Raw genomic sequence first — 25786 nt, 5'->3', positions numbered from 1 at the left:
ATCCCAGACTTAGAATGTTATCTTCTCAAACTTTAAGGAGAATTACACAAAATGGAGCAATGAAATACAAAGACACACATTTTAATCTGATATGAAATTAAGTTATATTTGAAATATGGGAAATGAACAAATTGCACATTTCAGCTGGCCCTGAGTTTTATATACATGTTGTTCTTCATCCATTTTCTGTATTCATATAGCTAAACCTTGAATTATATAGAAATGATACATTTTAAAGAAATACTATTTTTTGTGAAAATTGACAAGTGACATTCTCTCGTCCAAGAGATAATATCAGCAGTATTAGCAAAAATGACTTATGGTGTTGAGAAAGAACACCCAATCCTATTGTTACAATATGCAACATCCCACTTAAAAAGAGAAAGGTTAATAGAAGTGAGAATATTGCAATATCACCAAATTAGTAGTGCATATTTGATAATGCATAGTACTGCATATTCGATAACAAAAGTAGGAAGTGTATTAATCTTAATAGTGATTAATTCTGACTGAAAGTCTTTATTGCTGCTTTCATGTTTTACATATAATCATCCTGCCGAGGGGGGATTGGCCAATGGTTTAATTAATTAAGACATATATATATAAACAGACATAATGACAACTGACATTCTTACTTTTTCATATGTGTGCCACCTAGTTAGGAATACCCTATTGTCTTACCACATTGCTCAAATGCTGATATTAATGAGTATGTCTGTTGCTGTTTATATCACGGTGAGTCAATGAAATCTGACTTTGGATTCTTTGATTTTGTTCTTTTTAATTTAACTATCATAGTTAAGCTGACATTATCTGGCTATATTCTTGGGTGCCTGTTTTGGATGATGTGATACATGCTTCCTTTTCTGATTGTTTTGCTGAGGCCTTTAGTTGGATTGTTCTTATCTAAAGTGATAAGAACAATTAAATCTACACAATACTGAATTTACTGTTTTTCATTCTGATTGTTCGTCCTCAAACTTTTTCTGATTCTTGCCAGTTTAATGGTAATGAACTTCTTGATTATCCTGAGAATTCAAACATTTCCTTATTGAGATAACTAAGCAGTTATTTCAGGGTTTGTATTTTGCATGGACTGTTGCAGCAGATTTTTGGTAGATCTTCCTGTGGTCACTTTCCAATCTTTGGTTTAGGTTCAGAATTTGTGGATCAGGCTGTCTGAATCTTTCCCAAACTACTGCTATTTTCTACCTTTTATCAATCTTTACATTGGGTGGGTCTTTGAGAGGTATACTTTTTAATTGCTGGTGTTTGCAATCTAGGCACTGAACAGAGAAACATTTATTTGAATGTGATTGCACTTCACATTCCTGTATTTTCAGTTGACTGTTGAATCAGCATCAGTTTTTCCATAGATTAGAACAGCTACTTTAAGTTTCAGAGCCTTCTCTCATTTACCACTTATTTGGTATTGAACACCCTACTTACTACATCTGGAATCTGATGGGCTGAAATTGAAAATGGCACTTTTCTCAGGACTTGTTTGAAGTTGGAAGAATAATGTTGCTTAAATTATAGCATTGTGATTAGATGATAGTTTTAATATCTGATTTTTGAGTAATTAGTAGTCTCAAAGGAAATTTATAAATAAAATGTGTCTCTCAATAGCAAATGCTCAAAAAGATGAGTCTGAATGTGAGATTGACTTCTTGATCTATTTGACTGATGCATTGAGCCATACTAGGTGTAATCCAGCATCACCTATGTTCCTTGGATAATATTAGTACATTTAAAAATAATCAAAATTATTTAGAATCATTTGATGATTAAAATATTTTATTGCACAGAAAGTGATTTTGGCTGAAGTTGATTTTTACACAGAAGCAAAAATACTAACCTTTGATTTTTTAAAATGAAGGCTATCTGAACTATATGAAGAGATAACATTAAGAACATAATTCAGTGAAAGACAATATGCATAAGAACGAACATGCTTTTTTATTTATTACTAGGGTAGAAATCAGCTATATTTTAAACAAGTCAGCTAATTTATTTCCTCTTAGGCAGAGTTAGAGACAATGTGACTGACTGACTTTCCAGTCCTTGTGGCATTCATTAAAGTCAAGCCCAGTGAGAATATCTATTTGTGGGTCTTATTCTTTGAACACTCTTTATAACATATCTTCTTTTCTTCTGGAATAGCATATAACACTGCATGTGCAATTTATCTTGCATGACGTCTGGTATGGATTTTTTCCAGTTGTGTGTACATTCCTTTGTCAGATTATGATTTATTTCTATAAGCACTTTCCCATTTTAAGTTGTCAGATGTTTCCTGTACTTATACAACAGAATGTTTAACCTCTCAAATATACAGTGGAAAGCAAAATTCTAACACTGTAATACTGAATTCATTTATATATGGCTGGCCAATTGATTTTTTCTCAACTAGAGACAGAATATATGAACAGTCTTATTAAGATTTTGTAATACTGATATTTAGAAGGCACATATGAAATTACAAGTACGTTCTAGTGTTTAATAAATGTTTTAACTTTATATGATGTAAAGATCAGAGACACCACATGCCCATAAAGAGAAAAGAATGTTCTTATTTATTCTATTGTGGAAAGCTACCCCCCTCCTAGAAGAATGAAATATTTTGAGAAATATTACAAAAAAGGGAGGATAAAATATTTCCTCTAAAAGAGAAATAAAAAGGGAGGCAGAAACTCAGAGCCCCAGATCCCTGCCCCACCTCCCTCAGGAGATACTGAGCTGGGACGACCAATTCGCTCGCACAGAGAGGGACTCCTCCAGGTGCCATCCACCAGACAATGTCGGGGGGCAGCGTCTAGGAGCAGAGCCTTCTCTGTAGCGGGCCCAGCCCTGTGGAATGACCTTCCCCCGGATATTAGGACCACCTCTGACCTCCGCGCCTTCCGGATAAAGCTCAAGACCCACCTATTCCAAGTAGCTGGCCTGGCTCAACCATAGTTCGTTCACACTGCTCCTGACGGGTTTTTTAATTTTGTGGTTTTTGGAATTTTATTAGGGGATTTTAAATTGTGTTTTTAATTGTCTTGATTCATCTGCCTACCTCCTCCATGTACACGTATTCGTTTATTTTGTGTGTGTATTGTCCATATTGTACTTTATGTGTTTTTTATTGTACGCCGCCCCGAGTCCTTCGGGAGAGGGTGCGGCTAAGAAATAAATTTTATTTATTTATTTATTTATTTATTTATTTATTTATTTATTTATTTATTTATTATTTATTTATTATTTATTTATTTATTTATTTATTTATTTATTTATTTATTATTTATTTATTTATTTATTTATTTATTTATTATTTATTTATTTATTTATTTATTTATTTATTTATTTAGAAATGCAGATTTGGTAAACCATTAAGACCTGCAGCAAGGTCTGAACAAAGGTAGGATTAACCCACTACCATCTAGCAGCAGAGCTCATCACATTTCACAATCTCCTAAGGACATTGCATCACTCTCCAAACTTCATCCAAACTAGCTTAGATAACCAGCAGAGCCAGCTATGACCCCTACAACGGCTAATAGAATACATATTCTTGCACAGGAACAGGAAGCTCAAGTTCAAAGCCCAAGAGAAGGTGGTATAAAAACTCCTCACTCTCAACTCCATGTGGTCAGATGCACAAAACTACCCATGTGGTCCTGTTCATCAATAAATGGACCCTCTTTCCAATCAGCCTCCATTTTCTCTCAGCTTGGAACTAAACTGGATGAATATTTCTTCCAACACTATTATAGCTTTAATTTATTTTTTCATTACATATCTGAAATGTTAGTTCAATCATGCGCCTAAGCAGTTGCCTTCAGTGCATTCTGTTCATTATTTTCTAAAGATATCCGTTATAATGTACCTTTATATTTTAGCTTATGTAACCAGTTTCTTTTGTTCAGAAATAAATCCCAATAAATTCAATAGAGCTTACTTTAAAAAAAGCATGTTTAATGAAAACACTGTCCTATTGCTCTTTTCAGCGTAACAATGTCATGCAAGTGATAACGAATTTGCACAGTCAAGCAAATGTAGCAAAATAATATGGTTAGCAACTTCATGGAAATTGGGGCAAGAAGTGTTTTATACTCCCTATCAAGGGCATATTCCCTTAAATATAGTTTATTGAGGGATGCATGCCAATAGTGGATATAACTGAAGCAAGAGGGGGGTAAAAAAAGCCATGAATAGGTGACATCATTTATCCCCCTTTCTGCATCACCTGTCACACTTCTTCTGGCTGATACTGACTGACTTATAGGCAGTAATTCAAGGATACAAGCCTAATTAGAAATTTTTTAGAGAATAAGAATTAAGTAACTTTAAAGAAGAAATCTAGCAACTTAAACTATTAAAATAAAAGCTCATATTTAATATTACATTATGGTAATCAGGACTAAGGTGTGTTCTAACTTCTCCATTATTGTACCGGGAGTTGTTGTCCAGCAGCCGTGTTTACGATAACTCAATCCTTCAGAGCAGGGTTGTCACGTCGTCATGGCGATATCATATGATGTATCGGGACTTTTTCCCCCTTTGCTAAACCAGGCGTGGGGATGGCCAGTGCGTGATGCATCCAGCCCGCAGACTGGGAGTTTGACAGCCTTGCTTCAGAAGCAATACTTTTGCATAACACTTTGATGGAAGCACTCAAATTCACTAGAATTTGCCTCCTTGTTGACAAGTCTTATGTGGTGACTAGGATAAACATTGGAAAAGAACAAATTTAAAAACCTGAAAAAATGTTTAGCACATTTAAGATTCCAGAGCTATAGCATAACCAAAAGGAACATTTATTTTTTCTTGTATCGCCTTAATTCATTGAATAAACCCCTGTCTTCCTTGCAATCTCTGCTGGTTTACTCAATCTGACAAAATGCTCAATCTGCAACATTTAAAGTACAATTTGAAAAAAACAAAATCCCCAAAAAAGTAAAGGGAAAAATAAACATATATGGAGTGGTAAATGTGTGCATTCTTTTCCCTTAATGTAAGAGTTAACTCTAGGATCTACTTTAGAAATAATGTACAGGTAAATAGGGATCCTTTTTTTCTGAAATAAGCATAATCAAATGAAGGTCATTATGCATGTACATATCTGAAACTCAATAGGAACAAACTTCAAATTGAAATTCTTCCAAATATAAACATATATGTATATAGAAGAGTTACATGTAAAACAAAATACAAGGAGACCCCTGAGGAATTGGTATCTCTGGATGGGAGCATTGGCCATCTAGTCTGTTCTCCAGTTTATTCTCACAATGGCCAACCAACTGCACAAAGAAGTCCTCTATTCGCCCAGCAGCTAGTCTTTAGAGACAGTCACATTGTTGTCATGGCTAATGGTCACTACCCTCATGATTTCCATGAATTGATGCAATCTCTTTTTTTCCAAGTCAACTAAGCTGGAAGCCAGCACATCTTGTGTTAGTCAATTCCAAAATTTCATTTTATACAAGCGAAAGCACAACTGTGTACTTTCATAAGCAAGTTGTTATGGGGCATGACCTTGGGTGGGGATTGGTTTCAGAGAAATCATTTTAAAGTTACTGTGTATTCATATACATAGTTTATGATTGTTCACATTTTTACAGTGAACACAGTCATTACACATGAATTAGGCAACTTTGGAAAGGAAGGGGAAAAAGTGACTCTGACGAAGATTTACTTCAGGCTTTTCTCCTGAAGATAACATGCATTATGACTAATATCTAAAATTTCAGAAAGATCATACAGTAGGCAATACTAAAAGCAAAAGGTCATAACAAGAAATGTTAGGATTTGTTTGAGTGTCAAAACTTCCTTGCATGTGGCCACACACATTATAACAGCATATTGATTCACTTAAATATTCAACAAAAACTTGGGAAATGGGTTAGGCAGATAAAGTTATAAGGCATCCAATATACACCCCCCCCAGCCCCAACAGTATATGCATATGAATCCATTTTAAAATAATCTTACTCCATTCATTAATAAAAAATACCTAAATTTCAACAAGGATTAATTAAAACAATATGTTGGTTATTAGTATGGTCACCCATGTCACTCTTGGTGGCTAACAATCATTACAAACAAAATAAGACAATGTAATGAAATTATAAGTAACATAAATAGCTAGGAAAAGATAATAGACAGTAAAAATAATCATTCACAACAATTAATGCAAACAAGAAATGGGGCTTACCCACATCAACATTTATAGACACATATGTAAGCTTTGAGACTGAAAACAAAAACCACTTCAAATATTAATAAAATCCAATACATCTGGAGGACACATGGTTGGATAAAAGGGTTTTAATTGATGGACTCTCTAGAAGAAAAACACATTGGCGGATGGTGGTTCCAAAGAGTAAGAAGAAACGTGGATTCGTCGGGAGAGAACGGAAGTTTTTAAAGGTTGCCGAATAGGAAAATGAGACAATTGTTTGATTTATTGTATCATGGTCAAAAACCTTGATATATATTGTTGGAAGAAATGTCCTTCTGGGTTCGGCTCCAAGTGGGGAAAAAGACACTCGAGACATGGAGGCTGCTTGGAAAGATGGTTTTAATGGTGGACAGGAGCACATGGCTTGAGTCCTGAACAGAAAAGGTGATCACATGTTTCAATGTTGGTGGAGAAAAAGAGAAGGGGGGAAGAGAAGCTGAGACCATGGTTTTATGCCCTCTCTGGCCTTTGATCTTGAGCTTGTCTTCTGATTGGTTGTCAGACTCCCATGGGGCCATGCATGTGCGCGCTGGCCAGCTGATTTCACCCTTTTTTAAAGCCATTTTTCGCCCTCCCCAGGCTCCAGAGGCTTTATAGAAGCCTGGGGAGGGCGAAAAGAGCTCGGAGGGTCGTTTTAAGCGCTCCAAATGCGTCAGAGAAGCCTCCGGATGGTCCCTGAAGCCTTTGGAACACTTAAAATGACCCTCCGAGCAATCCGGAAGTGACTTCCGGTTTGCTCGGAGAGTCGTTTTGAGCGCTCCGAAGGCTTCAGAGAAGCCTCCGGATGGTCCCTGAAGCCTCCGGAGGGCCTCCGGGGGGGCGTGGGAGGCTCTTTTCGCCCTCCCCAGGCTCCTATAAAGCCTCTGGAGCCTGGGGAGGGCGAAAAAAGCATGTAAAAATGGGGGGGGGTCGCACCTGTTGTGCACGCATGTGCACTGGGGGGGGTCACGCATTGCATTATGGGTGTGGCATGCCCGCACACGACCCCCCTGCGCTCCCCCCACTTGTGGCACACGATTCGCCATCGCTGCTCTAGGCTGTGCTTTGAATCCAGATTTGGTTGAGTTCTCAGATGCCATGTGGGGAGTTGGATAAAGGGCCAATATTATGTCTTAATCCCATCCCCCTGAAGCTGAAGGGGAGAACTCTTTATTATGTAAAGGGACTGGCTTGGCCTTTTTAACGGCCCATTGACAAAGTGGGTGGAGGCAGGAAACTATTCTCTCTTTAAACATGTTTCTTCCTTTTCACATCCAGGGAAATGTAATATTCTGTCATTTCAATATTTCCTAGGATATTTCATTTTTCTGGGAGAGGGCTGGGTGATAACTCCCTACAATATATATTTCAGTATGGCGTAAGCTCGCTGACAGTTAGAATTAGATCCGGGTAAAAAGGTCATGTCCATTTTATACTTATACCTGTTATCTCGTACATGTTTGACAAACTAAGCAAGCAAGCAAATAAATATTGGAGATAGCTTAGTATAATAGCGCCTTGCGCGATTTAACATCTGGGGGTTGTGCAAAGGGTTTCTTTCCTGTTGAAACGATTCTTACAGGAAACAAGTAACACAGTAGAGACAGCACTCAAAGGGGACGCATCCAAGAAGTACGCTAGCTTCGCGGGCTAACACTTTCCCTCCCCGCAACTTTTCACATAAGCCTAACTCGCGTTACATTTCCGCGCTAAACCTCCCACCGACTCTGAAAACGGGCTTGCTGCTTTCGGAGCGGCGGCGGAACAAAACAGCCGCCTTTGGCCCCTCCCCCGCTGCCGCTCTAGCCTTTCTCTCGCTATTCTTCCACGAAACCGGGTGAATGGGCGCGTGCCTGTTCAGTTCTGGCGCCCGCAAAAGAGGAGGTGTGGGAGGCGGGGGACGGATCGGAGAGCGTTCACAGGAAGGAAACACCAGCCGAAACCATTGCACTCGCCGATCTTTTTTTCTATCCGCCCCCTGTTTCCTGCTGGGTGGCCTCTTCCTGTTTCTGTGCCCCCTTCTATTACCTGTGTGGGGCATTGGTGAAACTCTATGATTTAAATTTCTCTGTTGGATTTCTCTGTTGCATTTCCTTCATCCTCTCCTCCGAGCTTCACTTGAGTTTTTTAGGGGCTTCTTTTTTTCATCATGATATTATCTTGTAGCTATATAATCCGAAATTATAGCAGGAGTTGAGAGAGAGGGAGGGGGAAAATCACCAGTGGAATGATAATTCTTGCTTGTGAGAGGTCAGGTTCTATTTGATTGCATGTCTTCTTTTATACCTATCCTGTCTTGGTTTATTTTTTTCTGAATTTTATAATTGCAAATGGATGTCTCTGAAACAGTCTGTCAGGAAGCTGGTAAATCACCTCCCCTTTTACCAGACGATGTTTGTGCAAATGATCCTAGACTTGTCAAGCAAGACCATTCACACAGTCCATCATCTCCTTTCTTTGGCAACACTGAATTGCAACCTGTTGCTCCTTTCAACAGGAAAGCGGGAGGAGAGTGTAGGATTCAAGTGGTATGTTCCCTGTTTCTTCCAAATTCACTGTGGCTTGGCTGGTTTTGTGTAGAAATACCAAATACAAGATTGCAGATATATATAGGATCATGAACTATCATTGATCATGAAAAAGGTACATATTTAACTGAAGGACCTTGCTACTGACATGGTAATCAAGGGTGCAAAGTGTTGAACTCATCAATTCATCATTTATTTTTAAGGATGCTTCTTTATTAAGATGTGTAGAAGAATAGATCTACACATTGGTTACAAATGTGTATTTGCAATACACTGACTTCAATGGGGTAAATTTGTGTACTTTAAGGATCAAAACACCCCAGAACTGTATATTTTGAAATAGAGAACAGTGTGCTTAAGATTTGCTCCTATTCTTTTACAATATTGTATAATATAGCAGCTGCAGTTCTATCACATGCATATTTATATAATTTTATTTTCTACAGTTCAGTCCTGTCCAACTTTCTAAGACTGAGAGAAAGTGACTAGCTCAAGGTGACCAAACTGACTTTGTGCCTAAGGTGATACTACAACTCGTGGACTTCTGGTTTCTAGCCTGATGCCTTAACCAGTACACAAAACTGGCTTGTGTCCTAATTATGTATAATTAGTTCCTAATCAGCTTTTAAAAGTAATTTCAGTTTTCTACTTATTAAGACTTTTCACTTTATTTCCACTGAAAGTGGAAGCACCTAACTGATCTGGATTGAACTAGAAAAAATAAACCAGGTGAGACCGGAAGGAAGGAGTATTCTGAAACCAGCTTCATATTTTTGCCAAGAAAATAGTATGAATATGTCTATAGAATAACAGGATCTGAGGTCAACTAAAGACAGACTTTTTTCCATTTATAATTTGAGCCATGACACAAATGATTCGTTTTTTTGTGCCTTAAGCAAAAGAAACAATTGTGGGGGAACCATTTGTAGAAGATGTCTAAGAACCAATGCTTGAAAATAATCATGTATTAAATATTGTTTTAAAATAATATATTTCTTTAAAAATGTTCATTTGGTTGTTTTTAAAATCTGTATGATTGGGAATCCAAACTCTTAAGTTGACTAAACTTGCTGTTGGTGGTGGGAGCTGTAGTAAAAGGGATCTGGAGGATACCAGTTTAGGAAAGTTGCTCTTAATATTCACTAAATTTCCTGAGAGCCTTGGTAACCTGCCAAAATGCTTGCCTGCTGTGACCCTGTGGTTATTTTGACATGTTGGCAGAGTAGAGCCTTCGCTTTTGATGCACTTAGCTTTAAAGGTTCTTGAAACATCTTGAAAGCACAGCATGAGGTCAAAGGCCATCCCTGTGACCCCCTTCCAGTTCAGACTATAAGGATGATGCAGCTTGTCTGTGTTATGCTAAATTGTGGATGCCGAGTGCCTCTAAAACCCAGGGCAATTATAAGAATAATCTCCTGTTCTGAGATCCAAGTTCAGTGCAACAAAAGACTTCATCACACTTGCTAGAGGGGGAAAGTGTGCACACCATGGCAGATTGGGATGCAGATTAATTGACTCCTTATACTATCTGTTGTTTTTCTTATGACATAGATTGTTATCTCTTAAATATGCATATTCACATTGCATTTCCTCAATGTTTATTAGTACTTTTATGTAAGAATACTGGAATAAATATAATGTAGCTCAAATTTGACTCTGAAAAAGAATAGTTGCTGATGCAGTTGTAATTGGAATAATGAAAATTGGAATTAGTTTATAATAACTTATATTGTTAATACCGTTTACAGAACAGTTTCTGATTTTGTTTGATGCAGATTGGGGATATTAAAATAAAAGTTACCAACATAACTTTTGAAAAAGAATTACTGTTTTCAACAGTTGAATGAAATGTGGGATATAAATTTAGTAAATATATACCGTGCATATATGAATATAATAGTTTGTTTGAAATCTGCATCTTTATATAGGATTATATTCAGAAAGAGCTGCTCTTTGTTGATCTCAGATGAGCAAGCATGTCCCCAGATCAGTTCTGATAATAGTGAGGAGCCAAGATAGTTTTGGAAAGAAAAAAGGGATCAGAACAAGGGAAAAACATCAACACGGGGAGATATATAATTGTGTTTGCACAAGTTTTAAACAAGGAAAAAGGAATCATTTGTGAGGAAAAGGATAATACTTTTTTCTGCTCAGAAACCATTGTTCTATAGTATACATAATAAAAATCTTGTATTTGTTTAAATCGGACTTGAAGAATGATAATGCAGCATACTGGTTTATTTATTTTTATTCATGATAGTCTGTGATTATGCCAGTCTATAATGCCGAGTCTTGGTTGGATGAATGTCTGAAGTCTGTTCTGGATCAAGATTTCCAAGGTTCTATTGAACTGTCTGTTTTTAATGATTCCAGCACGGTATGTACATTCATAATAATCTATTTTTACTTTTACTGTACTACTATAATTTGAATACCAGTTCCAGTTAACGTTTAATCTTTAAACGTTAAAAATTAACCTTTTGGTGCTTTTTCTTACCAGGATAATTCTATAAATATAATTAAAAAATGGCAGATATTGTTGGAAGAAGCAGGCATTCCGGTAATACTGGGAGAGAACTACTCAACTCATCCAGGTGGAGGTAGGAGCTTTAAAACTGCATGTGTAACATTTTCCTCAGCATGAGAAATCAGGAGATATTTATGATATTTATGGTATAGACAAACAGTACAAATATAATTGAGCTTATGGGCTAAGAACTCAACCTATTTGCTTTCTCTTTGGTCTCCCCTAATATAATGTTTGCTGAACAAACTAGGACTTATTAAGTAGGACCATTTTAGGGTCCTCCTGAACCTGCAATTCCCGTTTGAGGATTAGATGGCTGTGTGCCTAGTGGTGATTTTGCTTAGCTTTGTATTGTATTCCAGTTGTGCCTTTACTTGGAGTGGAAAATTCTTTTTACAGTTACTGATGGTTTAGCCATCTCTTGAGTGGATTACTGGAATGTGCTTTCATGAAATTGTTCTTGAAGAGCATCCAGAAGCTGCAGCTGCTTCAGAAAATGGTGGCACATGAGTGCCCTTTAATGTGTGCATATTACACCTTTGCTCCATAGGCTGAATTGGTATGCTTCTAAGTGCAGTTCAAGTTGCTAGTGAAGTTGCTACTTTATAACATAGGAGTGAGTTATTTGCAGGACTGCCTCTCCCTGATCATTTCTACCCATCCCATTGGATTTTGCAGGAGCCAGATTGTTGGCAATATGCTGTAAACCACTTTTAGAGGGCTGTAAAGAACTGTGAAGCAGAATATAAGTCTAAATGCTAATGCCAATTATGAAGCATACCAATTAAAGAAAGCAATCTTTAGTTTGCTTTCTTAGTAGGATCCAGGAAGAGAGGCTATTGTGGCAACGTGATTGAAGCTCACCTCTTTTGCTTGCACATTGTCTTGGACAAGTACAGAAAGGTTGAGCTTTGTGATGCCCTAACTGCCTTCTTGATTTTTTTTTTTTGACTTGTCCTGATTTCCTCTTTGGAGAATTCAGTTACTTACATCCTACTAAAGAACTAACCCAGCTCCTTTGAACATCATCCAGTGTCATTTGCACATGTGTTAGACTTAGATGCTCCATTTTTACTGCCAAAGAGAAATACCTTATTAAAGTTTGATCTAATATTAAGCCACAACTGCAAAATTAATAAATTTTATTAAATATAATTTAATGGGGATATTGCCAAATAAAATTTGGAAATCAATGAGCAACAGTTGGGTACATTTAAAAATCCACTATAAACCACCCTGCCTTGCCTGGCAAAAAAAATAAAATCAAATATTTTGTATCTTACATTTCTGGAAATATATCCCTGTTTTTTTTGTTTTCTTGTCAATTTTTAATATGCACTTCAGAAACACATATCTGTTCTTGTACAAGGTATAACCTGGTTGAAAATGCCAGTAAAGAGAAAGTATTTGTTGTAGGCTAGGAAGAAGCCAGTTGTATGCTAGACTGAAAAGTATGAATAATGTTAAATTTGAGATACCAGCCAAAACAAATAGACCCAGTGTTGTTGGAAATGGCTGGAAAGTAACGGATTCAAGTTGAATTGCCAAGTGTAACCAGTCTAGAGTGGAGAGCAGTTTGTTGGGGTGTGAACTGTGAATGGTTTGTATTGAGTTTTAAAGTTGTTATACTTTTTGAGTGAGATGGCTAAAAAAAAAAGCAGGAGAAAGAGTAAATTGCATTTAGAGAATAGACATTTTAATTTGTTTCCACTTTAATTTTTGTAAGCTGATAGCAGCAAATAGAAGCTGCAATTAAATGAAAAGGCTGCAAAATGTGCTGTGGATATGCTAATCATCTCTTTTTCTCTATCACACACATATCTTTGTATAACTATGTATGTACCTTCACAGTTTGTATTTTATTTATGAGAAAGAAAAATGTGACTTTAAGATTATCCATTTCCCAGAAATGGAAAATAGTTAGAAGAAAATGATTTCTAAATACAGACAAACATTTTACATGTTTCTGTTTTCCCAATATGTCACCATGACTATTCAAGTCCTTAATACAGTCCTGGAGGTATTTTTTTCTCTAATAATCATGTATATAGGTGCACTGCTGGATCCACACTCCAGAAAATTGCACGGCAGGAAAAATAATATTAACTGAATTTAATACCTACTGAATAAAATAAATTGCCTGTAAAATAAAATATCCCATTTATAAAATGAATGAATCTTTCCAACCATTTTTTCTTTTGCAGCCCACTCTGATAGGTAGAAACAATCAAAAGTGTGTGCCCAAATGCGTGCTCGTGCGCGCACAAAGACACACACACACACACACACACTCTTTCATCCTTCCGCTCATCAGATCCCAAACAACAATAACAACAAAACAAAAGAAAACAAAAAGTCTGGGCTGGGATAAAGATAATAGGTAACTGTTTAAGGGAGAGAAGGTGACAAAAAAGTTGGAATAACATTTGATGGAGATGAGGCAAGGGAAAGAGAATGGACAGGAAATGGAAGAAAAGAGAGAATTCTTTTGGCAAAACAGAAAAGGTTAACATGTAGCATGCAAATAACTCATCACAGGCATCCACTGTTTTTTAGCCATCTATAATCATTTGAAACTCCTGCTCTATTCTTAGGTTTTAAAAAAGCTTTTTTTCCTACTTGTAATGTATAAGCCAGCAGGGTTAATTGCATTTCACCTAGCATATAGCAATAGCACCTAGACTTATATACCACTTCATAGTGCTTTACAGCCCTCTCTGAGTGGTTTACAGAGTCAGCATATTGCCCCCAACAATCTGGGTCCTCATTTTGCTGACGTCAGAAAGATGGAATATAATGAGTTTGATTTCATTTTTTACTTTTTGTATGCTCCAATAAGAAGTCACGCGAGTTCTTTAAGGTATGCATTCAGTAATAGGGTTAAAGTGATAGAAAGCCTCAAGGAAACAAGGCACCCACAACATACTGGTCACACTACATTCCCAAAATGTGCCCACATTCAGCACATTCAATACTCCATTGTGGAAATAGGGGTAACTATCTCAGGAACTTTTCTGTTGGTTTGAAACACAGAAATTTTAAGGAGAATGGGCACATGCTTTCAAAATTTAATTTTAATTATGTATAGTGACCCACGAAGTCAGAATCACTCATAATACCAAGCCATAACTGTTTGTGGGGTCTTTTGACTTAGTATGGTTATCATCATTAACTAGCATTCTTGGGTGTTGTAAAACACCATAGCAGCAAATAGCTTCACATTAAAGTGTACCATTAATCATTTGTCTCAATATTACTTTTTTTCCAAGGCCATGTTGCTTGGTGGAGTTTTTTTAATATTAAAAAAGAAGATTTTTAGCCATTTTTGCAACATACTGAGAACATATTGTGAGAAAATATTCCCAGTTTTATTCATACACTAGCTTGTTCAAACACTGTGTCTACATAGTCCTCATGTGAACAAGACCAGTTTCGTAGATATGTTAAATACTTAAGGCTAATTAACCTACAGTTAATTCAGATTATCTCTATCTGTTGCTTGAATTGTTCAGTAATTCATTAAAGTTATTCCATATTTTTGTTTCACAAGCTTTGAATTTAGACGTGCTCCAAAAATAGATTTTTTTTGAAATCAGTTTAACACTTTTTAAAGTTGACAATTTATACATTTTCAGAAAAAAGTATTTGTTTTGGATTTCTGTTACTAGGGTTAATTAGTTAAAATTAATTAGAAATTAATTTTTAAATTTTTAAACTTTTGTCACATTGGAATAATTTTTTAAAATAATCTACATTTTTTTCTGCAAAATGGAAAAAATGTTTTTCTATTTACATTACTTTAGATTTTCTCAGGTTTTGCTATGTAAGTTGAGGAAAGGTGTATAAGAAAAGGGATTGCTAGGTATAAATCCTTTTTAATGCAGCATATGTGCATTTGAAGAGCCTGTTTAGCTGGATATGTTGTTGGTCCCTATATCCTTAATGGTTTAGTTTGCTATAGTTATCAGTAGTTAGCATGTGTAGAGAGTATTCCCTTTGAAACAAGCCCTTCTCCAGCCCCCGGGATGAAACAATGTGACAGTCTTCACATCCCGTGTTTACACTGGATTAAGATTCATTTCTGGTTCTTTTCTGTCATGGAAAAGGAACAAGAAAAACAAAAAGGAAAACTCCCCACAAAAGAGAGGGTCAGTGCTTTTAAAGAAACTACCACAAAACTACTTCTTTCCAAGAGTGAGGAATGTTAATATCTCATGGGGTCTTAGGTTTTTACTCCTGTGGCCATGGCAACATGTTCTTTTCAGTAATGGAGCAGGCCTTACAAAATCACCAAGGCCTGGCACAGACATTTGACTCTCCTCAGTAGAGCAGTATCACAATGCATTCCTTGCTCATGCCAAAGGCAAGATTTATAGTCCCGTTTTAAAGTTTTTGTACAGGATGAACTATCTGGAATCATAGTTGCCTTGATATCAAAAAAGGTTGCTGCGAACAGCTGATGGCTAAACTGTTTTAGTACCTTAAACATCTGTTTCTCCAATTTAATACCTTATTACAAATAATCTGCACTTCAACAGGTTGTTCCTCCTTTGCCTCAAATAATTCTTAAATCTCTTAATAATTATTTCACATGAGCAGGTTGTTTTTTCTCATCACCGCTCACTGTCTTGTCTGTCTATTTTCATTTCAATGTTTATTTCATTTTAAAAAAATATATTTCATTTTTGCATTATAATTATTTGTAGTAATTGAATAATTATTCATTGGTCCATTGTATTTTTTTACTGTCTAATAATATGAATTAGCTGGACAAATTATGAAAAACAACATAAAACAGCATAAAAACAAATGTGCAGAACAAAATACTAGATACAGGCTAAAATGAGAATGAATGGCAAATAAACATGAAGGATATCAAATAGAACATTTGAATTTTGGCTTTACAATTTAAAAAAACTACAATTTTATGCTTAGCGATTGAACTATACTTTTATACTTGCATTTGGTGTGTGTGTGTTGTTAACATATTGAACCAAATGAATGCTTTCATTCCTGAGGCCACATGAAATCACAAGCTGTGGGATACAAAGTTTAGTTCATATAGGAGTTATAACTACGTATATAAGTTTAAGCCACAAAGGTCAACAAAGAATTTTCATTCTCAATGTCTTTGCTATAAAATTTAAAAAAAATTATTTGATTCATAAATTGAGATTGCAAAAATCAAGAAAGTGGGAATAAAAACAGATTTTTCTAAGAAGGGATCAAACTAGTTCCATTATAGTACTCAAAATGGATAATGCATATGTTCACAGGAACCATCTTTTTTTGTTCAATCTAGAACCATGGAAAAAATAATCAGTGGAATGGCTTGGCTATTGAAGTTGTGCATGCTCCATCATTGGAGGTTTTTAAGAAGGAATTGAACAGCCATTTGTCTGGAATGGTATCTCCTGCTTGAGCAGTGACATGGATTAGAAGACCTTCAAGGTCCCTTCCAACTATGTTATTCTATTATTTGGATAATAATGCAGCACTCTACATAGATACATTATGAATTGCTGGCCTCTGAACAACATTCAACCTTGATTAAATGAAATTTGAATGGTAGGGGTGTCCATTCCATCTGTGCAATCTGTGCAATTAACATAATAATATTTGCATATATAAATTAGTGTAAAATACAGTACATACTTACACAAATGTGCATTGATGCAAATCATGTCAATTGTATACAGTAAAGTTCTTTGGAAATACTTGGCTTTGCCCATTGTTTGGAAATGAAATGTTAAATATTTTTTTTCCTCTTGTATCTGAGGTTTGGACCTTTACTCCAAACGGAGCTTTAGTATAATGCTTCTTTCAAAACATAGAAAGAAAAGGAAAACATTGTCATTTCATATGGATGCAAATCAGGATTTATTTAGGGTGCTCAAGCCAAACTATAGCTGCTTAATGAGAATATACTTCAGATGTATTTTGGAAAGAATGCTAATTTGTATAGGCTGTTGGGCCTTTTAAGTTTAATGTTACATAATTTCAAGTATAAAATATAAATTGCATTGATTTTCATATACTGCATTGACTTTATTTTATCAACAGTTGGCTTTGCTAAAAATCGTGCTATTGATCAGAGCTCAGGGGAGTATCTCTGCTTTCTGGACTCGGTAAGTCTTTACCAGGAATTGTTTATTAAATGTAATATAAAAATGTATATTTTCAACTTTCTTGTTCATCCCTTTTTCTTATCGTATAAAAGTGGCTGATAGTTTTTGATATATTTATGTGTCTTTCATGGAGAATTATTTGATACATATTGCAGCTATTTGTACATAGAACCTTACTTATTAAAATAAGATTATAAAGACTATAGTGTCACCAGAAGTGAAGGTTGCTGAGGTTCCCATAAATAGCTAGTGGGCCACATGTTTTTGATCTTTGATTTAATTATCAAAATTGAAATGACACACTCCATTGATTTGTAACAATGGAATGTTACAAACTATGACATTGCTTCAGGCATAAAGTACTATAGTAAGACAATTTTATTTAACAAGGTGCTCTCCAAATGTTTTTGATTATTGTTCCCATAATTCTCATGGTTGATTTTCGAAGTGTTTGAACCTTTCCAATTCTTTTTTATCCATATATTATAAGAGTTAAATAGGTGGTACTTTTACTTCAAGTCCAGTATCTTAAGATAAAAAATACATATATTAGCTGTGTGAGAAAATTTAGTGGTGGCCCATGGGGTCACAACAGCATTGCTACCTAATACTTTCAGATTCTCAGAACAATGGAGTGGGACTTAAATAAGTTAAGTTAAACATGTTCTGTTTAAATATTTAACATTGCAGGTAAGAGCTTCTACAAGTGAACCCAGAATTGATGAGATCATGTTTCTTAGGAGGATGAGTGCTTTAACTACAGCAACAAATGACACCTTTTCTTTTCCTCCAGAGACCTTCTCTGTGTTGCTGCCAGAAGTATGTAAGAATTTGGCAATTAGGAGGAGGCTAATCTAGCAGAAATGCTGCTTTTGGCAGATTGCTATATTAATTGTCTTGCCAGAATCATTTAGACCTCCCAGTGTGCTTTTCCTTCTTTTACCTTAAAGGAGCCATAACAATGATGAGAACAAAACTAGAGACAGTTAATTTCTAATATAAATTAGCAAACAAGCTTTATTGAATTAGCCTACTGATGAATACTGTATGAATAATTAGTCTTATATGTCTGCACAGTTCTAACTTCAAATCCCTCCTTATCAAATATAAATTTGCATCTGGAATTTTACATCTCTTCAAGAAACTCTCTGTACTGTAGATGCTTATATTATAATATTGCTATCATGAGCAATTACAGTTAAAAGTTGTTGGGATAGCTCATCCACATCACAGGTGTCAAACTCATGGCATCAAATTGCCTTAAAGTGACGTTTTGCGACATTTTTTTCCTTAGTGGAGCTGGGGTGGGCACGGCTTGCTCATGATGCATCTGGTTCGCGGGTGGCCAGTTTGACACTCCTGAATTACGTGATGGATGCATAAGAAGAAACTTAAACAATCAGAGTCTCTCAGGTATTAATTTTTAGTTTGCTGTTGCTACTTCTCAAAAGTTACCTAATAAGGTATCTCTAATGTGGTAAGCTTATTTAGAAAATTCTGAAGAAATTACATTTTCTTTAGTCCCCTTGACAGTTCATCAGTACATATTTTTTACATTAAAAAAATCTGGGCTACTTATTGGTCACTAACTGAATAAGTTGGCCAATGAAATTGGGAAGTTAATCCCAGTTAACATTTGTTTCCCCATCTACTCTTTTCCAGTAGAACTTCAAAACTAAAAGTTACGTTTGAGGATCTTCTAGATTTTAAAGCTTATGTTTACTTTATTAGTGGAGTAATTATTCTCTCTTGGATTAGCTAGCAGCGTTTCTTGGTTTGAAAGTATCTAATAAAATACTGGATCCCTGCCAAATTCTGCTTTTGCTGCTGCATTTCAGCACAGTAATCTTGGATTGCTTGTGAGACTTGAGTTCTAGGAGACTGGTTCTGTGTTGTTCATTTCTGACTGGGCAATAGTGACAATAATCACTTTGGCTGGCAGATATAAAAGAGTACACGAGATTACCATATCCCTTCTTTCCTGGTATTCATAATCCCCCCCCCCCCCCCCGGGTGCCTTTGGTTGCTTTTGCTATAGTGTTCTGTTGAGAGTGACAGCATTGAAATGTTTGCTTCCTGGAAACTTTGCCTTCACCATACCTCTTCTGTTAATTCTAAACTACAAATGCTCTCTATGAGACTCAGGAGAAAACATAAATGGTCTTTCTGCAAGTATCTGTTTCCTGAATATCATGGATATTTTATTTCAAGATCATAAAAGAAAACTAAAGTAAACAACAGCATAATGGGGCCTGTAGCCCTCATCAGGAGATTGACAGATCCTCCCAAGAATATGAGAATTGTCATTCTCCTGTACGCTGCTTGGAGAGTCCAAGCATGGGTTAAATTCAGTCTATCTGCCCTATGACTGAGTATATTTTTTCTTAACCACGCCTCCCTTTGCCTTGTTGAGTTCAGTTTAAAAACTCAGTCCGCTCGTCAGGACTATTTTTGGGGAGCTCCTCAGTCCTTTGTCAGATAGACTGGGCCTCTCCAAGCAATTCACAGTAGATTTTTAGCTATTAATTCATTAGTGCTGTACTAGGTAGATTAGATGAGGAAAAAGAATTGGCTTGCCTTTGAAATCCTGCTGAGGTAGCTGTCGGGGCTCCAACCTGCTGCTGGTCGCACGCAGTGACAGAAGCCACTTGTCCGGCAGCTGCCGGCGAGTGCGGGCACAGCAGGAGGCTTCCTGTGGGTTTCCCAGCCGTCCACAGCGTCAGGAGCCTTCAAAGGGTCGGATTGAGCCCTGGTGGATGCGAAGGTGTTTCTTTCAGTCTGACAAGCACGGCGGTCATCTTGGAAGCGCATTTCTTTGTGTGCTTTCCCAGGCCGCTAATTGAGACACCAGCAAGCACCAGAGGACTTTTCTCGGCGGTGCGAAGATGTGGCGGCCATTTTAAAGTCTTAAAACGCCATTTTTTCACCGCAGAAGCCTCAGATCGTGCCTCATTGCCTCAGCCACAGATCGCCGCCGGGGAGCATCTGGTCCTGTCTGGGGCACAGGCAGGGCCTCCCTCCCCCTCCAGGAGACCTGTCCTGTCACAGGAAGGATGGCATTGGAGTGCTCTGGCCATCTAGCCAGCCTCCAACTTCAAGCAGATCTGCAGATGCTACAAGCTGGCTGGCTAGCGTCTGGTGTCCTTCAATTTACTGCAGCTTCCATTTTCATTCAGCAAGGTCATCCACTTTCATCTCAACCCCAAGACCAGATGAAGATGGCAGATGAAGGTTTGGTGGCAAGGGAGGAGCTAGTAGGACCCTCTTTGAAAAGCAGTAGGCCAGATCCTCCACCTCAAGGGGGGGAAGGGCGGAAGGGCACTGAGGGGAAGAAATCCCATAGTTCCTCAGGGAGCAAGAATTCCGAGAAACAGACCAAGGGCCATGAGGCCTTAGAGGGGAGGTGTGATAAGCCCCAGGACCAGGACATATTACCTGAGTGTGAAGCAGCAATTGCATGTTCCTCTCCTGCTAGGAATGAGGATGGGGAAGCTCCCTCACACCAAGGGGTTCAGTCACCATCCTTCAGTGACAGGGAATCTCAGGTCGGGTCTCCCGAGGCCTCCCTGAGGTATCCAGATTCTCCTAGTTCCTCCATGAGGGAGGAATTGGAGCCCTTTCAGTGTATCCTTCCTGAAGAGGATTCCTCAGCCTCTGTTGACGCAAGCATCACCTGGGCTCCTCCTGATCTAGACCTGCAGAGGACACAGGTCCAGCGCTGTCAGCTGAGATGAGGGAGGTCATCTCCCTAGCCATTTCCCAGGGCATTGTAGAAGGGATCCGTCAAAAGGAATCCAGAGGGGGCAGGCCTTCCAAGGCTAGTCAGCATTCCATTGACAGCAGGGATCGCACCCCCAATTCTCCAGGCATCTCCGTTACGATGGAGGCATCTGCCTGGGAAGAGGAGGCCACAGATGAATTTGAATTATTGGAGGACGAGGATATGCCCTCCAATAAGCCCGCCTTCATGGGCCTCTTCAAACCGTCTCTATTTAAAGCCATCTTGCACAAGGCCAAGGCTTCCACGTAACTAGGTCCAGCTGATCCTAAAGCTAAAGCTGTACCCTCTACTTCCCAGGACCTCAAGCAGGACCTCTTTAAGGAGAATGCTCCGGCTCAGGAACTGATTCCGGTCCCCAACTTGTTCATGGATGTTGTCCAGCGCCAATGGGCGCAGCCAGATACATTGGCTAATCCCAGTGGTAGAGACAAACATTTGTATTCCCTAGAAGCTAAGATGGAGGGTATGCTCCGGTGGTCTTTTGACTTCCAATTCGGCCCTTCCGGTGGACCTTCTAGGCGGTCTCAAGACAGAAGACAAAAGGGCGGAAAGAGTCTGCCCTAAGACGCACCAGGTGGCCGCCTGGGCCATCAAGGCATCCACTTCCACATTATTCTAAACGAGGGCAACCTTACTCTGATTATGCCAATTGAGATCTAAATCTCCCTCGGAGGGGTCTCGGTGGCGCCATGATCTCAATAAGATCGTAACAGCTGTGGAATACTCCGCAGACGCTTCCTTGAATGTGGCAAAGTTCACCTCTCGAACACTGGCCTCCAATGTGACTTCACTCCGCCTGTTATGGCTTTGCCACTGGCAGGCGGATATGAAGGCAAAATGGAAGCTGGCCCCCCTGCCATTTAAGGGGGGACATCTCTTTGGAGATTCATTAGACAAACTATTAATAGAGACGAAGGACAAACGAAAGATCCTTCCGTCCACCCATAAAAAATGAGAGGAAGGGCTCTAACTCCTTCAGGAAACCACTATTTCGCGCTCAAGACAGCACACAGGCTTCTTCCTCCTACTCTTATCAAAGATCATATCCCCAATCTAGCGATAGGAACCAGGACAGGAATTCCTTTGGGTACCAAGGTAGGCAGCAACAGGGTTCCTTTCGGAAGCCCTTTCGTGGTGGTTCCAACAACCGCCAATTTAGGTGCGGCAAGTGACCGCCGAACTGATCCTCCCATCGGTGGCCGGCTAAAACTCTATGCCGACCGGTGGGAGGAAATCACCTCCACGTGGATTCTCAACACCATCAGGAGGGGTCTTGTCCCAGAATTTCTGACATTCCCTCCGCAAATGTTCATCCATTGTCCCCTCCCGCCAAACCCCTCCAGAGGTCCCTCATGCAGGCAGAGATTCATCACCTGCTGCAAATAAAAGCCGTAGAGCCCGTTGCAACGGACCACGAAGGGATGGTATTCTATTCCCTTCTCTTCCTGATCCCTAAGAGCTCAGGGGGGTGGAGGGCAATCTTAGACCTGAAGTGCCTAAAACGTCTGGCCTACAAGCGCTTCAAGATGCAGTCCCTCCAGTCCATTCTGGACTGCATAAGGCAGGGGGACCTGCTAACCTCCATAGACTTGAAAGAAGCTTACCTGCATGTGTCCATCCATGCGTTGCACAGAAGGTTCCTGTGATTCCGTTGCGACGGGAGGCATTACCAGTACAGGGCACTCCCCTTCGGACTCTCGTCAGCGCCCAGGACCTTCACAAAGCTTCTGGCAGCAATAGTGGCTCATCTCCGTGCACGTCTGATATGCCTGGAATGCTACCTGGATGACATCATCATCCAGTCCTCGAGTCGCAACCAGGCCTGGAGAGATGTACAGGTCACCATATGGACTCTACAATTACACGGCTTTTCGGTGAACCGAAAGCAGAGTCATCTCGAGCCAACCACAATTCAATACCTCAGCACCATTATAGACTCGATATCTTGAAAGGTGTTCCTCTCTCCAGACCGTCTATGCAATCTCAAGAACAAAATTTGTTTGTGCAGGCGAGCCAAATCAGTACCGATTGTCAAACTATCACAGCTTCTCGGCATCATGATCTCATGCCAGTTTCTATGGATGGGGAACACATTGCCAGGGGCAAGTGACACAAGGAAGATGGTTGCAGAGGGAGGCAGCTCAAAGCATATGTTGGCTAGAACTGAGAGTGGCCAGGCTCGCCCTACGACGGTTTTTGGCGCAGATTGTGGGTCGCCATGTACTGTTACTTACAGACAACATTGCAACAAAGGCCCACATAACCGGCTGGGCGGCACCCACTCCAGGAAGCTCATGACTGAAGCGGAGTCTCTGGGAAGGTGGGCAGAATGTCACCTAGCGTCCATCAGAGCGGATCACATATCCGGGACAAGCAACGCGAGGGCAGACTGGCTAAGCCATCAGACGATCGACAACTCCGAGTGGCATCTACACCCAGCTCTTTTCCAACAGATAGTTCGGAGATTCGGCCAATCACAAGGCGACCTATTCGCCACTCAGGTCAACATGCACCTGCCCAGGTTTTATTCGCGTTACCACTCGTCCCAGGTGGAAGGGACGGATGCGCTGAGGTGCAAATGGCCCTCAGGACTTCTATATGCATTCTCGCCCCTTCTACTCAATCTGCAATCATCAAACTCCTAGCGGAGGAGGCGGAGTTCCTCCTTGTTGCCCCGCATTGGCCCAGGAGGTCATTGTATGCGGACCTTGTCAGCCTCTCCCTCCAGAGACCGTGGAGAATTCCTCAGGAGAAAATCTCCCGTCCTCTGGCAGTTCCCAGGTGCTCCGGGATCTCTGAAAGATATAGTTCAATGGTTCTGAGATCTCGTCTGCCGGTTCCTTCAGAACCCTGGGGTGTAATCCATCCGATCCTGGTGATTTGAACTCGTCTAGGATAGACAGGTGCTAACTTACTATTTTCTTCCCTATTTCAACTTGTGTTCCTAATCTGATTTTTGTAGTGCTGTTTTTGATAGGTTGGACTGTTTTATCCCTTTGTGTAAAGACAGATGAGTTAAATAGTTTTGCTTTCTTCCTATTGCTTGTCCCCTTCTTGCCATTTTCTCCCAGCAATGGACCAATTGTTTCCTTAACCTTTTTCTTGTTTTTAACATTGGAAGAAGCTTTTTTTTGTTATTTTTTACTTTTGTCACAAGCCTTTCTTCATTGTGAGCTTTAGCTTTCCTCACTTCATCTTTACAGGCTTGGGCTATTTGCTGATATTCTGCCTTAGTTATGTCCTCCTCTTTCCACTTTTTATACTTATCCTTTTTGTCTTTCAATTTGTCAGAGAGTTCTTTATGTAGCCATGCTGGTTTCTTTTGGGAGCTGTTATTTTTCTTCTTCCTTGGTATTGTGCTTTTGTAATCTCATTTTTCAAAATTTCCCAAGCTTCTTGAGTTGTTTTCCCCTTGAGGATTCTCATCCATGGAATTTTTCCCAAGCTCTCTCTAAGTTTATTGAAATTAGCTCTCTTAAAGTCCAAGACTCCACTTGTTCCAAAAAGAGATGCCATCCATCAAGTGATGAATGTTCTTGAAAAGATTCTGTTTTCTCCTTCAGTAGAGAACATTTTTTGTTAATTTATCCTTACTTATTCTGCTATTTTGCTTCTGAATATATAACAAGAGAGATTTGATTTGCTTAAGTCCTATGATCCTTGCTTTACCCAAAACATGAATTTGACTATTTTTTCTTGTTTTTTCTTCTTCTCTCTCTTCTTGTCTTGATGGCTATCAAGTTAGCATAACATAATCATAACAAAGTATGTTTGACTGTGAGACCATACTTATTAATGACCCTGAGCTGTGGAGAAAATGCATCAGTAACAAAAATATTTCTATAATTTGTATTTCTTTATTTATCATATTTGTTTGTTACTTCATCAAATGATAAGTTACAAGAAAATGAATTCCCAAATGAAAATGATTTTATCACAAACAAATATGATTGCACCTATGCTAAATTCATATTTACTACCAGTCTTGTTGTCCTTGTTTGAATGTTCTTTGGAGAAACACTAGTTTTTTTTACCAGAGTACTAGAGTACTACTTTTTTCCTACTTTTTCTGAGTCATCCATGTAAAATTGTCTGGAAAATAGAATCATCGACTTATTTTATGTTGGTTTGAGATGTTTTGCTGCTCTTCAAAGCAGTTTCTTCACTCACGACTCTCTGCTGAGCCAACTTGTTCAGACTGAAGAAGCTGTTTGGATGAGTAGTAAAAAAAGTCTTAAACCAATAAAAATAAGTTCAGTTGCCATGATTCCATTCCTGGACTGTTTTTACTAATTTTCAAAATATGAATAAGGGACAGGCAATTTTAATTTCAGGAAACAATTGGTGAATTAGAACTTGTATCAGGAAGCACAGAGTTAATTGTACCAGTCCAATTGAATTCTGATCCATTGAGGCAGAGAAGAATGAGTCAATATGGCAAAATAGCTAGAATGTTAGACTAGGCCAAAAGTACCCAGGTTCAAGTCCAATCAAAGCATTGGAAGCTCATTGTGTGATTTTGGGCCAGTCTTTGTATTTTATCCAGCTTTCCAGAATTGTTGATATGGGGAAAATTGAAAGAGAAAGTGTTGGTCATTGAATTGAGGGAAAAGTGGA

At 38.6% G+C, this 25786-nt stretch overlaps 1 protein-coding gene across 1 annotated transcript in view; it reads left to right on the top strand.

Moving 5' to 3' along the window:
- Positions 1 to 8034: 8034 nt before the first annotated feature.
- B3GNTL1 (UDP-GlcNAc:betaGal beta-1,3-N-acetylglucosaminyltransferase like 1) overlaps positions 8035 to 25786 on the top strand; it is a 175406-nt gene continuing 157654 nt past the window's right edge. The window contains exons 1-5 of the mRNA XM_081963584.1: positions 8035 to 8089; positions 8555 to 8733; positions 10994 to 11110; positions 11234 to 11333; positions 17324 to 17388. Coding sequence (XP_081819710.1) covers positions 8047 to 8089; positions 8555 to 8733; positions 10994 to 11110; positions 11234 to 11333; positions 17324 to 17388 — 504 coding nt within the window. The 5' untranslated portion in view covers positions 8035 to 8046. The remainder of the gene's footprint in view (positions 8090 to 8554; positions 8734 to 10993; positions 11111 to 11233; positions 11334 to 17323; positions 17389 to 25786) is intronic.

Source organism: Natrix helvetica, assembly GCF_964273705.1.
Source record: "Natrix helvetica genome assembly, chromosome: 1".
Taxonomy (NCBI): domain Eukaryota; kingdom Metazoa; phylum Chordata; class Lepidosauria; order Squamata; family Natricidae; genus Natrix; species Natrix helvetica.
This window is presented reverse-complemented; position numbering and strand designations above follow the sequence as displayed.